A 16,443-nucleotide genomic window follows, 5' to 3' on the forward strand; every position below is an offset into this window, starting at 1 on the left:
GAAGCGCTGTGACGTTCTGCATTCCTGTTTTTAATGCTCATCTTCATCACCGTTGGCTCTGTGATTAAATCCTGTTTGCCGCCATCTAGCGGTCAGGTGCTAGAACTGCATCAGCATCTAACGTGAATGGAAGAGGACACATTCCTGCGGTGAGCAGGGCTCACGATGACCTGTCCTCGTCCTCTGTGCCCGCCAGCCAGGAGGACGAGGACATGAGCAAATAGACTGTTAGACAATTTGCAAAAAAAAAAGTCATGCTTTGATCTTCACAGCAATTCAAGTTGTAGACTTTTAAAAATAAAATACTCCATAATTTGCTGATTATGATATATAAAAAAGAGCGATAATATAATCAACAAAGGTGTGTTTCTCCCTTTGGTGCGATATGAAAATGCTTTAGAATGTTACTACATTTCATTAAAGAATGCCTGTTCGGGCAAGAACCGCTCTCACGCATGAATTTCGCTCTTTCCATCTGAACGTCTTCGAAACGCTGATATATTTTTTCTTTTGTTATAAGGGCTGGTCTATTGTGAAGGATTTTTTTTATTATTATTCCAAATGAGCGGCAATGCCTGTTTCACAGAGTGCATATTCGAATTTACAATGAAAAGCACGCTTATTTCATGAAGAAAGCACATTTCGCATATTAAATAGGCGTACTTTAAGCACAGACAACCGTGGTACATTTCCAGCAGTTTCCCCCACCCTGCTCACACACACACGCACACACACGCACACACACACACACACAAAAAAGAATATTCGACTTGTGATCCTGATGCACCAGAAAGAGAAGTACAGCAGCAGTGACAGAGAATTTCCTTCAGTGGTAATAATGGTCATAGATGTGGTTCATTTTAAAAGTAATTGTCCGCCCAGCCTCTTATTAAGCATTTATTGTGTAATTAAAAAACGATATTCTCAAAGGAAACTAAGCAACTCCAGCCCCCAGTGCGCTGCCTCGCTGCGGAATGCCCTGCTCTTCTGTAAGAAACGGTACACTTATCAGAAGTAGGTCGATTATACGGACATTTATGTTAATTCTGGCTCAGTCTTTAACTAAGTGTTGATCCTGCTCGGTATAAAAAAAAACATTTCACGACGTTTCAGTTTCGCCCGCGTTGTTTTATGCGGACTGCCACCATTCTGCTCCTTTTTCTTTTTTCTTTTGTTGGAGATTTTGCTCGAGTGATATTTTATTGTGTGTGTGTGTGAGAAATGGAAGTCGGCGTGATGTAGCCGGGCTCAGAGGCATATAGGCGGCGGTGCATGCGCAATGGCCATTCGTGCCATATTGGAATGAGGTCGTGTGAGAGAAAGAGAGCCGCGTCAAGCTGGCGCAGCACTAGTGGAGAGAACCCGGAAGTGCGGCGAGCCAATCAGAAAGTCCCGCTGTTGTTCGGACGACGGTCGAAGCTGGAAGCCCCGGATGGAGACTTTTGTTTTTTGGAAGGACGTTCCGGGGCTCCTTTGATGCTACTCACGGTAGCTTTACGTTGCTGAGAACGGAGCAGGCGGAGAACGAGCATCTAAAAAAAAAAAAAAAAAAAAGAAACGACTTGGAAAAACTACTTAGAGGTAAGAGGCGCATTTGGCGACTGAATATTCACACGCTGCGTGTTGTTTGTCGCCATTTCCCGGCGGTGTTGTGTATCGTGGTGGCGCTTTGGTCTTTTTTCCCGTCTCTCAAAGAAGATGAGTCCGGCTCGGTTCGGCGTTAAAGCGCCCTTATTGCCTGTCAGGCTGCTTTTGCTGCTCACGCCGTGACGTTCGGTAACTTGACGCGGACGCAGGCGGATCTTTAACGAGGCTGCTGTTCCTCCAAAGACGCGTGTTTCGTTTTAATAATTCCCCGGACTCGGTATTTATCGCGTTCTCCTCGGAGTTAAAGTTAGACCGTTGGCGCTGTAGTCTCTCTCTCTCTCTCTCTCTCTCTCGCCGCAACGCCGTTGCGTTCACGGCCCATCTTTATGCGTGTTATCGCTGCGGTTTCGGCCCCAGGATTTATTTTTTGAATGAATATTTCCGATGCCCCTCGGGTTACTCCATTTATTTCTAACATTTATAATGTCGAATTCTTACATAATGAAGGTTTTGCACGACCTCCATCTGAATTCTCTTACCAACAAAACAGCCAAAAAAAAACAATTAAGTCATCGGTCAAATAAATGCTTCAATTAATCTGCTTTAATTAACCAGCCGCGGAACGGGGCGACGTTCTGTCGTAATATACGTCGGCTAAATGCCCCCCCACCACCCCCCCATCCAGCCTCTCAACTTCCCCATTGTGCAACTTAAGTGATCGCTTTGCAGTGGCAGCGAGCAGAATCATTTTTTTTAAGGGGATCACGCATGTTTTTTTAAAAGTTATTTATATCGATGGGAGGAAGTAATGATTAGAAGCTATAGAGAACCTCCAACTGGGTTGTTCCCAAATACATATCATTACCAAGCTATTATCTGCAGTGCTGTGGAATATTAAATCTTGGTTTAATGGTGCCGAGTCTGGAAACATCTGTCAGTAATATTTCTGTAAACATATCCATTCAGAATTATGAGAGGATTTATACTCCAATAAATCCAATATAAGTATCTGGACCCGCTACCAGTCATTTAGGAGTAAGGAATGAATTCAAACTTTGTTTTTTCCTCTTTGTGGGTTTTTATTTGTGGTTGCCATGTCAATGGAAATAAGGGCAGAAACTAAGTATTCACCGTCTATCTCTAGAAATAACATCCCTGGTCAAGATTGTCCGGATGTCATGGAAATGTATTTTATTGTAGTTACTCAATAGAAGAAACTATATATAGGATAGCAAAAAGTGTTCACATCGCAAACACCAAAAAATCTTTTCCTTTAGATTTCAACAGAGGTGTAATAAATACGTCTCCTGGAAGACCGTTTTAACAGGTATCCAGAGTAGTTCCATTTAGAACAGGTGTGAAGAGACAGGATGTGTTAAATTTCTTAGCACCACATCTAAGTGTGAGGACCTTTTTTTGGGTACATTTTTTACAGAGACATAAATTTGCATTGCTGCAGTTGTAAAATTGCTAACAATGTAGAACTAAACGAAGTTGCTGCAATACTTCTTATATCTGTGAATCCATTAAATGCAGTTTATCTTAATGATTTTAAATGTTGATTTTATTTCCCAGAGATCTCATACCGTGTGTGTGAATGTGTGTTTTCCTCAGATTCATTTATCTGCTTTGGGAACACAGAGTGTCAAGAAGGTTTTTTTTGGTTTTTTTTTAGAAGCAGTCAATCGCATGCTGATGAGAATATTATTCAGTAACGGTCTCTAAAGGAGGAGGACTCAGGCAGACCACTTACCGTATCTGAAACGGGGGGAAGTTCCATTTCTTCCTGTCGGCCTGTACATGCAGCGGCTGTCCTTTTTAAGTGCTGAGCCTACAGGCAGTCAGAAACCGAGTACGTATTGATCGCTTGCATTTGAAACTGTGTTGTAATCTAATCCGTATACGTCTCGGATGTATTACGTGATCGTTCTTTGATTGTTTTTAAGAATAACTGTCTTATTTTAATATTTTATTATGTTTAAATGTGTAGCAGGATTTAGTGGAAGTACAATCTCAAATTAAAATCCCACCATGAATTCTTAACCGATCTAATATCTCGTCGCTGAAGTTTGTGCCTTTTCCTTTGCTGCTCTTTTTTTTTCACTCTTGTGTTTGGAGGGTGACCCCCCCACCCCCCACCTCAGGGACAATAAAGCCCTCTGGCGTGTATGTATGTGTCTGAGGCAGGGTCGCGGGTGAAAGGTGGCACTGATCCCGGCGGAGCACAGGGGTCGCAGCGACAGTCCGGTTCGCAGGAGGGTAGGGGGGGGTGGGGGGGGGCTCTCTGCTAGTGGCCCCGGTCTTAATAGAGATGTCAGACGTGACAAAGACGAGCCTGACAGGCCAGCTGAATGGAGCCGGCGGGACAGAGCAGCGACACCCCGCATCTCATCTCGTACGCCGCTCTTTCTCATTCATGCTCTTTCTCTCGTCTGCATGAACCTGTTTCAGCCGCAGCTCTGCAGGTCGGCGTGACGCGTGGCCGCGTTCATGTCGAGGCGCAGGTGGAGCTGGATGAGACCAGCGTGGGTTCATATTCATAGAGCATCTGGTGCTTTGCAGAGGCGCCGGCTCAAAGGAATGCCGAAGATGGCGGGTAGAACTTGGGACTTTATTCACCGCTTCTCGTGATAGAAGCGCTTGGATATTGCTGTAAACCCAGAGCCAAGGCTTTCTGAACTATTTTATTATTGAGGTCTCCGGAGTCCTTGATTTTTTGGATGGCTGGAAAAAAAAACATCCAAATGCAAACGCGTTCAATTTCGGCCTTGCAGGGTTTTTAAGATGATGTGCTTGCCTGCACCTTGGACTGAAGTAGCAGGTTGCTATCGTGGCTAATTAGCAGCAAGGTTGCAATAATAATAATAATCGCATCTGTAGCTGCTCGCGGATGGATGTCGTGTGGTGAACTGTTGTAATGCTACTCAGCCAGAAAACCAATCCTGATCCCAGCTTCCTGGTTTCGGTGTCCATCTTTGCTGCTACGGTTTGACGTGTTAAATGCTGAGTGGGCGTTTTTACGGAGCAGAGGCGTCGCATGTACTCGTCTAACAGCCGCTGCAAGCAGCCAAGAGTTCAGAGATCATTGATCGTCCCCAGTTTAGTGTAGATGATCACATGTGTTGGATGTGTCGGTATTGATTAATTTTCTCCTGCTGGATAATGACGCTCCTCCTCTGTTCCTCCTCAGAGCTGCTAGTCTTGGCCTAGAGGGGGGGGGGGCGCCAGCATGAGTCGGGAGTCACCGGAGTGCGGTAAGAAATGGTCTGTGTACGGAATAAGATGTTTTGGAAAGCACTTTCTGACAGGTGTGTGTGTGTGTGTGTGTTTCTCCAGATGGAGACTCTGCTCAAGATGTGTCTGACTTTAACTGGGACGACTACCTGGAGGAGACTGGAGCCCAGTCTGTGCCCCATCACGCCTTCAAGCACGTGGGTGTCTTCGGTCTTCACAGCTTCCACACAGCAGCTTGTGATGATGAGAATCATCTTTGGAAGCTCCCTTTTTTATTTTCAGCTGACTTGCTTGCTGCGTAATGTCTTTCGTTAAAGAGAAGGCACGACTCCGACTCACTCTGTGCTTTTGTAAATTCCGACGCTTTGACGCCGAGTGTCGGTTCTGTCCTTGCCCCAGGTGGACCAGGGCCTGCAGACGGGCCTGAACCCAGGCATGAAGCTGGAGGTACGCGTGCGCTCGGAGGCTGACGGTCCTTACTGGGTGGCCAACATCATCACCACCTGCGGCCAGCTGCTCCTGCTGCGCTATGAGGGTTACCAGGACGACCGGCACGCAGACTTCTGGTGCGATATCATGACGGCAGACCTCCACCCACTGGGATGGAGCCGCCAGCACGGGAAGCCCATGAGAGCTCCGGAGGGTGAGTTGGTGCTGGAATTCACTCATAAATGCATTTGGTTCAGATTTGGTTTTCCTTTGTGAGCTTAATGGACCGACCGGCACATTCTCTCTTTTTTTTTTTTGTCCTGCATTTGACTTTAAAGTGCTTTTTTTAATGGTGGGATTAAATTTGGGGAAGGATTCGCCCATCTTAACAGGAAATGTCATAACAGCTGTTGGTTATGGATGGTTTTAAGTGCTAGGCGAGCGTTTTCATGGTAAAAGAGTCGAAACCCAGGTGTTGCGTATGAGAAGGAATGCATTGTGGGAGAAGAGAGTGTCCCTGAACGGTCTTCGGTCATACGTCTTGGACATTTCTGGACAACGGTCAGGACTTTGTTCGATGCTACAGCTCAGGGAATGTCCTTGTTTTCCTTCTCTCTCTCTTTTTTTTAGGATTATGGGACATAATCGGTACTTGATACCTAAATATGTGCAACTCATTGAAACAAATGAAACGTATAGAATGAGATACCAAAGCATCTTAAAACACTAAACTTAGCTGCTCTGAATGTGAAAGTCTTTTTAGATGTTTAAAAGGAAAAAACCTTTTGATTCCAGTTGCTATTATTTTTATTTTTTTGCTTGATGCCGTGAAGTCGACTAAGGCCGGCACTGATTTTAAAATCCTTACAGAGTGGGACATCGGGTTTCATCACACCGACATAATCCTACAGGCCTCTTTAATCTTAACCATACAATATATGATGCTGGAGTAAGGCATGAATTCACTAGCCTTTGGCTAACGTTAGCCAAGACCCGAATCCGCTGAAGCGTTTAAAGCACTCGTTGGACGAGTCTTTGCGTTTCCTCTGTTCTGTTTGATCCTCAGCTCAATTGATTGTGTCATTAACCCATTAAACAAGCATTTATGATCCATCTCAGGTGTGCGGGAGAAGCATCAGGCCTGGGAGGCCCTTCTGGAAAAAGCCTTGGCTGAGGACTGCACTGCACCTGCCAGCCTTCTGGAACTGGTAAGAACGGAGAGTAGAAGCTGATCACAGTGAGGCGGTGAGGCGGTCGCCTCTTATCTCTCTCTCCAGTCTCAGGAACAATCCCCTCTATCGGCAGGGCCAGATTCATTTTACAACTATAACCAAGCCGACGTGCTGTAAATGAAAACGTTAAGACTGCCATCATAAAGTCAGACCGTTGTGAGTTACACTAAGTAAATACGACTGACATTATAAAAAGCAAATTACAGTTTATACCCTCAGGTAGGAGGAGAATTTCAACAGTGACTTGGCAGTGCTCATACAGACACACACACACACACACACACAGTCGTGTTTTGTTTTGGGTATTTACTCACTGTATTCTTGATTTAAGTGTTCAAAGCTTTGGCAAGTTGGTGAAGCCCATTTTGACTCTTAGATTTTACATTTATAAGGAAGTCTTGCATGCAGACCTGGCTTAAAGCCCCCAGGCCTTCCTTCTAAAGGCAAGGCTCGACTTATACTGCGCTGCCAAAAGCAAACGAGATGTAGTAGCAGCTTGTGAAATTCCTCCGAGCCATTAGCTTTCAGTTCCTGCGCTCGAGCTCGGTCACTTAGTCATGCAGTGAATTCTGTCTGAGTCCAAATTCCTCTCTTTGGTATGGCGTGTGCTGATTTGCTTTTGTGTACGTGTGTTTGTGCTTCCTGCTTTCCATTTAACTCCACCCACTTTACCTCCCGCAGCCCCAACATGGGAGAGACCCGGTGGAGCTCCTGCGCGCAGGCTGCTATCTGGAGCTCCAGGACGGCGCTGACCTGGACCTGGCCTGGGCCGCTGAGGTGGAGGAGAATGTTGGAGGGCGGCTGAAGCTCCGACTGGTAGGCACAGAGGGCCTCCCAGATACACCCGCAACCCTCTGGCTCTTTTACCTCAACCCACGCCTCCACCCACCGGGCTGGGCTAAGGAGCACGGCTGCCCCCTCAGGCCTCCCTCAGGTCAGTTGCTCTGACGCGGGTCCGATTTTTATGTGTTGAAAGAAAAGGAAGGAGGAGATGATATGTAGATGTTGAGGTTTACAACCAAAGCGTGCAGGAATAATCCTTTCAGATGGAGGGGCAGATGAAGAATCAAATGTAGCTCTAAGAAACTAAGAAAGCTCTTAGTTTTCATTCATTATTTAACAGTGAAGTCATAGCAGCGATCGGGATGTCAGGGTCGGCTCTAGCAGCAGTTTCTCCTCCATCTGTTTCAGATCTGCTGACCCTGCGGACGGAGGAGGAGTGGGAGGAGGTACGACAGAGGATCAGTGACTTGCCTCAGGATGAAAGTTTGACCGCAGAGTTCAATAAGGTACTGCCATCCACACTCATTACTGATTTGATCATGATGATATGTGAAGCAAAACGTCTGTAGTCTGGGCGCTGAAACAGTCGCGCGTGTGTGTGTGTGTGTGTGTGTGTGTGTGTGTGTGTGTGTGTTTGTCTCAGGATCAGCCTGCCGTCTCTGCCCATTGTTTTAAAGAGGGAATGAAACTGGAGGCTGTTGACCCTGCTGCTCCTATTTCCATCAGGGCTGCGACTGTCACCAAGGTAACGCAGTTTATTAACCAACTGTCCTTCGTGGCAATATTTCTCTCCTGTTTGCTATTCATTGGCCTTAGCTGTCAAATTTCATTACCATGCCCTAGCTTAGCCTTAATTACTTCTGGACCTGACAAATGATTTCTCACAAGTCTAGTCTTTGCAGTTCCAGTTTTGTATATTTAATCACAGTGCCGTAGTGTGACTCCTTGAAACAAAATATATGGGGGACACTTGTCTGCAAGTGTTCCAAAATCACCTCCGCTCCTTCCTCTCCAGGTGTTCAACGACCAACACTTCCTGGTGACAATCGATGACCTTTCCGGTTTAGAGGAGTCGGACGGTGTCGGGAGGTGCTTTCTATGCCACAAGGACAGTCCGGGAATATTCCCTGCTCAATGGAGCCTTAAAAATGGCCTGCCTCTCAGCCCCCCACCAGGTTGTTACTCTGTCGAATGTCGTCCCTTTCGGACCAGATTTGGTCTCCTCTCCTTTGCCTTTGTTAAATTGTCTCTGTTGTCGACGCTTTCTTTGCTTTCCTCTGTGTGCAGGATACCAGGGTCCAGACTTTGACTGGGCAGATTACCTGAAACAGTGCGAGGCCGAAGCGGCTCCTCAACACTGCTTCCCAACCGTAAGTCCCTTCAGTCAGGCCTCAGATGCTGGGCAGACCCGCTGGTCGCTCGGTTAAAGAATCGGCCTGTCGAGCTCTCCATTAGTCCTTGTCAACGTGATATTTAAATTTGAGTTTTGTTTTAGACTCGTATTATTATATTTCTGCTGTGCCTTTGTTAATGAAGACAACTTTAATCACCATTAGAAAGCTGTCAGAGCTGAAGCCTCCTTTTAGTATTCAAGCAGTCATTCCAGCTACTGAATAGATCTTTTATTTTTAGTTTAGCTTTTTTTTACTGAAGTGAAATAAACCTTTTACTGCATTCAGGTTTAGTTCAGTGTGTAATTGGATGTCACGGATGCAGTTGTGTCTAGACAATAAAACAGAAAATGATTGGTTCTCCTGCGGTGAACGCTGCCGCCCTGCTAGAGTCTGATACCTTCTGTATCTCCTGGTATCTCAATGTTTTACTGGTTTCATTGACTGCATTGTAAAAGTCGCACCATCGTTATTTTTCTCCCCTCCTTGTGAACCCTATCAGGAGCAGTGTGACCACAGCTTTAAAGTGGCTATGAAACTGGAAGCCGTCAACCCGCTGTCTCCTGAGAACATTCACGTGGCGACTGTCACCAGGGTCAAAGGGCAAATCCTTTGGCTCAGTCTGGAAGGTGAGACAGGCTGCTCGAATCTTATCTGTGGTATACATGTCCCACAGTCAGGTAGGTATGTGGATCTGACCTGGTTCCACAGTCCTACTGTTTAGTTTAAAGAAGGTGGAGTTTTCTAATGCTTTTCAGTTAGAGAGGCAGATGTCAGTCTTTTTTGATATTCTGCTACTCGCTCCTAAAACTCCATAAAAGCGGCTCTCAAATTGATCGACAGTGGCACATTCTGGGATTCTAGACATTTTGCTGTCTATATGCCGTAGATGCAACATAATTTCTGATCAAATGTAAGCGTAGATGTTGTCTTTGCACAGCGACGCGCATGTACAAGCTTTCATTCATTGAAACGAGGACGAGGGGGAACTGAAAGGAAGCTTTAAGGGCTGTGTGACGACGGATCGGCTGATCAGAATGAGCCTTGCGGCGGCTGCAGCGGTTCGTGTTGTGAGTGGCTTTCTCATGTGTGTCGTACATGCAGGTCTGAAGCAGCCCATGCCGGAGCTGATGGTCCACGTGGATTCCCTCGACATCTTCCCCGTCAGTTGGTGCGAGACCAATGGCTATCCGCTGGTCTACCCCATCAAACCCTCAGGTAAGCGGCATCGGCAGCACCTGAGTGGGCTCTCACCGCACCGCTGCATTTACGCGTCCGTCTTAAAAAAGGATGCCACCAACGCTGTGTGATAGATGCTGTCTGTTTGTCGTGTGTGTGTCTGACCGTGGATACGTCACTCTTCTCTTTGATTCGTTCTTCAGTTGAAAAAGACAAGAAAATTGCCGTTGTGCAGCCTGAGAAACAGTGAGTACGAGATGAAGGCTGCGGTTGCCGGATTATTTATTAGTCGGTTTGAATCGATCAAGTCTGATTGTTCAGTTTTCATCTCTTCACAGCCGAATCCCACCCAAGTCATCGTCACCCGACACTGTCAAGCAGCAGATGGCCAGCCAGTCAGAGACGGGTGAGGGACACGTCTCCGATCTCATCGAGGGATTCCAGTTATGCGCCGTTCAATCACTGGACTGTTCTTAATCGTCTTCTTTCGCATCCGCATGCAGGCCAGGGGAACGGGAAATACTGCTGTCCCAAAATCTACTTCAACCACCGCTGCTTTTCTGGGCCGTACCTTAACAAGGGACGCATTGCAGAACTGCCTCAATTGATTGGCCCTGGAAATTGTGTCCTCGTGCTCAAAGAGGTGAGGCTGTCGCACTCGTTTACCGCAGTATAGGAAATAGCACCGAGAACGGGCGCCATCCCTCAAGCCTTAAGAACACATTATGAGCTCTCTGTCGCTCGGGGTCAAACCAGTACCACGAGACAGAGTTTGATGGCATGATGAAGGAGCATCGGAGCGCGGGAGGTCTTGTCTACCTTGTTAAACTAAACCACCACATCTAGATGGGCTAAAAGGGATGTGAGACATTCAGGATAACTTAATATTTTACATCATTCCAGTCGTTTTTAGACATTTTAAAGCAAACTTATAATCTACTGTCCCTTTAAACGCCAACATGAAGGTCTACTGCGTGGGGTTCAGCTTTTTATGGCAGCAATAACGAAGTAGGCATTATTGATTCCCAGAGGATAAATTGAACCGTCCTCACGGCATCAGCTCAAGCTCAAAATAGCTGCATTGAGCTCCAGCTGGACTTTGCCTTCGGTGATAAAAAGCAAATGAGACGGCGAACAAAGTAAACATTACACTTGATAAACAGTCACATGTTAGAATTGTCATTTTGAATACTTAATGTTTGCATGCTGTATGAAATCACCAATGATAAATACAGGCTCTGTCTTAAAGCAAATATAGTTCTGATGTACATATGCATCTTTAAAAAAAACTATGTCCCAACCTTCTAACCTGCAGGTAACATTTAAGTGTTGCAATTCTTGTCTCTCATGTCATATTCAGGTATTGGGTCTGCTGATAAACTCGGCATACAAGCCCAGCCGTGTGCTGAAAGAGCTGCAGCTGGACCAGGAGAGCCGCTGGCAAGGCCACGGAGAGACTCTCAAAGCAAAGTGCGGACCCCCCCCCCCACTGTTAAATCCTCAGCTCAAAGTATTCTGCTCTGTAGAAAACCTGCAGGAGTAGTAGAAGTATTCACAGCTGGCTTATTTTAAGACATCCTGGATTCAATGTGAACTTGAACACCCAAGTGGAAAGAGTTACCTGCACACCAAAACCAGGCCCCTTGTCTTCGTAATTAAAGCAGACATGGGGATTATAATTAGAAGATGCTGCTTGTTCCGGTCAAGCAGTGCAGACATCAGTATGATAGAAGCTTTAGTGAGCAATGAGACTCGTATGTTTTGTCTTTATTTTAGTTTTGAAAATCTACTCAATGTGATGTTGTGTAAAGATATGAACAATTTATCTTTAAACTTGCCGTTTGACCTTGCTGCTCTTTATATGGTAGATACAAGGGAAAGAGTTACCGGGCCACCGTGGAAATAGTTCGCACAGCAGACCGTGTGGCAGACTTCTGCAGGAAAACCTGCATCAAACTTGAGTGCTGTCCGAACCTGTTCGGTCCACGCATGGTTTTGGAGGGCTGCTCGGAGAACTGCTCTGTTCTCACAAAGACTAAATACAGTAAGTGGTTTGTAGATCATCATTTTAGTCATCTTCTAAGGAGGCCGTAAACGTAACCTCTCATCCCGTCGCTAAATTTGCGACTGTTCAGATATCTTTTTTTTTTTACTCTGCAGTTTTGACCTTGGTTCCAAACATAATTTGAATTTTGTTTCAACAGCAAGCTCATTCCTTTCTCCTCATAGATTCCTTCAACACTTTTCTGTTTGTTGTTTCCCCCTGAATCGAAAACCTCAAGTATATAAAGGCCCCATAATGAATTCCAAATTTCTGTGAAGCAGCAGGGATAGAGTTTGTGATTTAGAAATTCCAATAATGTTGCACTGGCAGAAAGTGAGCGGAGCAATCTGCTGAAAATGTGAGAATAGGCCTCTCTCTTTTTCGTCAATGTCGATTTGCTGCTGCACTGCATTGTTGGAGTTAAGAAATAGGCTATTTGAACGCAACAGACTAGTGGCTACATAATCAGCACATATTCTGCACAGGTGTGCTTTTCCCATTTGAATGAAGTATTCGAATCTGATTGATTCCTTTTTAAACTCATGAATGTATGAATATCTCAGACATATGAAATGCATGTCGTCTTTTCACCAGCGTATTACTATGGGAAGAAAAAGTGTAAACGCGTTGGCCGTCCACCTGGGGGCCACTCTAACCTTGAGGCTGGAGTGAAGAGACGAGGGAGGAAGAGGAAGAGGAGGAAGCAGCTCTTTGTTCACAAGAAACGGCGCTCCTCAGCCTCAGTGGACAACACGCCCGCAGGGTCTCCACAGGTAAGACGCTTGTTTTCGTCGCTAAGCAGAATAGAAAACGACTCGTCAATTGTATCGTTGTTAAACAAACTTGGTTACCTTTTGATTCTTCCTCGCCGATTACGTGAAACTGTGCTAATGGGCTGTTTGGCTCCCAGGGCAGTGGAGAAGAAGAGGATCTGGATGAAGATGACTCCCTGAGTGAAGATTCTGGATCAGAGCTGCAGGATGATCTCCAAGATGATTCTGAGCAATCATTTGGAAAATCCCAGCCCGCCACGCCATCTCCCTCCCCTCCAGCGACCCCGAGGCCCACGCGCCGGCGCCGGAAACCCCATTCCCCGTCGTTCTCTGACGATGAGAACCGCCCTCCGTCGCCAAAGGTAGTGAAAGTCATAACGTTTTCAACTGGTAATAAACATTTGGGATATATTTTTGTTTAGCCAATCTTTATTTTTCTTTACTCTGTAATGAATAAACAATTTTTTTAGATGCCATTCTTCTGCCTGCTCCACCAAATGCATCTTATTTTTCCCTCCGCTAATCCACTTTTTCATGTTTTGAATGTTTTCATTAAAAGGTAAAGGTTTTGGAGGATATTTATGAGTGAAAATATTAGAATATGAAGAAATATTCTGGCCTGATAACCCTGTCTTACCTTTGATCGTAAGGGTTAAAATCACCTGTGAGTCTTTCCACTTCTGCCGGAGTTTTGTCTGAGTCACCTTGTCTGTATTTATAGACTTCAAAGAATGAGCCTCCTCAGAAGTTGTGTTTGGACACCAGCCCGTTGGAATGGAGTGTTACTGATGTGGTTCGCTTCATCAGGACCACCGACTGTGCACCTCTTGCACGGATCTTTCTGGATCAGGTAAGAAATGCAAAACATCAATGCACAATTTTTATTTAGCTCAAGCTAATTATAGAATCTGCATCTCGTATTTATTTATTTTTAAATAGGAAATTGATGGACAAGCGCTGCTACTTCTGAACCTCCCAACAGTGCAAGAGTGTATGGACCTGAAGCTAGGACCAGCCATCAAGCTGTGCCACCACATTGAGAGGGTCAAGCTGGCGTTTTATCAACAGTTTGCCACGTAGCTCTTGGGGAATGACCATGAACATGATTACGTACTGCTCTATGTATTGACTCGTCTTTACAGTGGACATCCTTTAGAATCCTGCAAAAAAAACATAATGCCATACAAGCATGGACATGTGTCGTAAAGAACCATTTTCCTGTTACAGAAGAATGACAGAGGAGCTACTGTAGGGTCCGAAACACTTCAGGTACTCTTTAGAGAGGCACAGTGAGGGAATGAAAGATGGCTTAATTCAGGCAATTTTCTTGTAGTTCCATAAATGACCTCCAGTCTGCATCAACGCATTTTAAAGGGAACGCCACTGAATCCGTTTTTTTCTTTTTTTCATACTAAAACATTTAGTGTCTGCTTGACGGCATTTGCAAATATCAGCAAAAATGAGGTCAACCTGTCTGCTAATGATTTCATTTAGCTGCAGAATGTTCAACACTTTTGGTATAGATGACTGCCCACTCGGAATTCAGTTTCATTACAGAAGTGCGTCTTTGAGTACCAACAGATTGGGAGTCATTTTCAAACTGATTGGTTTTGTATTCTAAGATTTTCTAAGACATTTGGACCATTAAATAAGCAGAGAAACAATTAGTTCACATTATGAAAGCCAGAGGCATTAGTCGTAGACATACCGGTGACGGTTGAGTTGAATAAGGGTGACTAATATGATTTTACTAACACCATTTGCAATTATAAAACTAAGAGCCGCCTACAGTGCAATGATTGTATAAGCACAAGCAAAACCATGCACTGTATGTTGGTATGCAATTTCATGTTTGTATATAATGTATATATAATCAAATTTCTTCTAACGCCAGCAGGATGAAAAAAAAAACCCTGAGCAATTAACTTTCTGCGTTGACATTGTTTGAATGCCATAAATATACGGTATTCGCACAGGATGGGCCTAAATTCTCATTTGAGGTGTATGTTTTAAAATCTAGTTTTTTTTCATTTAATATAATTTAATTGGCTTTTTTTTTTCCTCAATGAGAGTAGTCTTATTGAATGCGTTTGTGGGATAAAACGGTGTTTTCGCTTATTTTCTCGTTTTTTTTAACACCAGTTCCTATTGTTGTGATTTACTGTAATGTGCTTCATTTTGTAAGTAAATTCTATGAGTTGTGTGTTTACTCAATTGCCTCTATTTTCCGGTATTCTCACGCAATCTAACAGATTTTTTAACAACCTGTTCTTAACAAAAAACTGACGAGATGCTGAAAAGTGAAGATTCCAATTATTAAGAACATAGCTCGCCTCCGTCCATCACTCACCTTCTCCGCCGCCGAAACCCTGATCCATGCCTTCGTCACTTCCAGAATCGACTACTGCAATAGCATTCTCTATGGACTACCATCAACAACCCTACATAAACTGCAATACATTCAAAACTCCGCTGCTCGCCTCCTTACCCACACCCGCTCCCGTGAACACATCACCCCGGTCCTTAAAAACATTCATTGGCTCCCGGTCCCCCAACGCATACAGTTCAAAGTCCTCCTCATCACTTTCAAAGCTCTCCATAATCTGCCCCCCCCCTACCTCACAGATCTGCTCCACCATCACACCCCATCTTGTTCCCTCCGCTCTGCAGACGCCAACCTCCTCTCCCTCCCCTGTAGGACCAAGCTCCGAACCTGGGGAGACAGCCTTCTCCATTGCTGCACCCACACTTTGGAACACACTCCCACAACTGCTACGAGCCTGCCCGGATCTAAATTCATTTAAAAAAGATCTTAAAACATATCTGTTTAACATTGCTTTTACTGTATAATTGCACTGTTGGAATTTTTATTGACTGCTTAAACCGTGTTCACTTTTAATGTATTATTTTACTGTTTGAATTTTATTGATTCTATATCCGTGTTCACATTTTTATTGTTTGTATTTTTTGTTTTATTTTATTGTTTTTACTATGTACACTGTAAAGCGTCTTTGAGTTCTAAGAGAAGCGCTATATAAATAAAATGTATTATTATTATTATTATTAATAAAGTAAACAATGGCTTTTACATGAGTCTGAGTTCTTCCTATTTCCCAGCATGCATTTCAATGGCTACGCAGGTCACGTGACAAGGCGTCTGTCAACATGAGTGGGCACGACTAGTGTTGGGACCGGAAGCCGCTGATTGCAAGCAGAACGAAAGCTATGGGTCTGCAATTAATCGATTTTCTAACAGACAGGCTGTTTTTACACGCGTCGAAGTGAAGGGGTAGCCGGTGCACCGCTTTCCAACGCCAAAAGGGGAAAACATGGGTCTGTTAGCTTAGCACTGGGTTATGAGAACTGACCTGTTAGCTTAGCACTGGGTTAGGAGAACTGACCCTGTTAGCTTAGCACTGGGTTAGGAGAACTGACCTGTTAGCCTAGCACTGGGTTATGAGAACTGACCTGTTAGCTTAGCACTGGTTTAGGAGAACTGACCTGTTAGCTTAGCGCTGGTTTAGGAGAACTGACCGGTTAGCTTAGCACTGGGTTAGGAGAACTCACCGTTAGCTTAGCACTGGGTTAAGAGAACTAACCCTGTTAGCTTAGCACTGGTTAGGAGAACTGACCCTGTTAGCTTAGCACTGGTTAGGAGAACTAACCCTGTTAGCTTAGCACTGGTTAGGAGAACTGACCCTGTTAGCTTAGCACTGGGTTAGGAGAACTGACCCTGTTAGCTTAGCACTGGGTTAGGAGAACTGACCATGTCACCTTAGCACTGACCCTGT

The 16,443-nt window shown here is 44.9% G+C and overlaps 1 protein-coding gene across 1 annotated transcript; it reads left to right on the forward strand.

The window, feature by feature from the left end:
- The first annotated feature begins 4,815 nt into the window (after positions 1 to 4,815).
- sfmbt1 (Scm like with four mbt domains 1) lies at positions 4,816 to 13,732 on the forward strand. Its single transcript, XM_068742636.1, has 20 exons — positions 4,816 to 4,841; positions 4,924 to 5,018; positions 5,221 to 5,464; positions 6,370 to 6,458; positions 7,164 to 7,416; positions 7,674 to 7,771; positions 7,909 to 8,010; positions 8,281 to 8,440; positions 8,553 to 8,635; positions 9,159 to 9,285; positions 9,761 to 9,874; positions 10,039 to 10,081; positions 10,174 to 10,241; positions 10,339 to 10,478; positions 11,196 to 11,305; positions 11,704 to 11,879; positions 12,474 to 12,652; positions 12,790 to 13,014; positions 13,374 to 13,502; positions 13,592 to 13,732. The coding sequence occupies exons 1-20, from the start codon at positions 4,817 to 4,819 to the stop codon at positions 13,730 to 13,732; spliced, it is 2,601 nt and encodes an 866-aa protein (XP_068598737.1). The 5' UTR covers position 4,816.
- The last annotated feature ends 2,711 nt before the right edge of the window (positions 13,733 to 16,443 follow it).

This window comes from Brachionichthys hirsutus, chromosome 8 (genome assembly GCF_040956055.1).
Source record: "Brachionichthys hirsutus isolate HB-005 chromosome 8, CSIRO-AGI_Bhir_v1, whole genome shotgun sequence".
Taxonomy (NCBI): domain Eukaryota; kingdom Metazoa; phylum Chordata; class Actinopteri; order Lophiiformes; family Brachionichthyidae; genus Brachionichthys; species Brachionichthys hirsutus.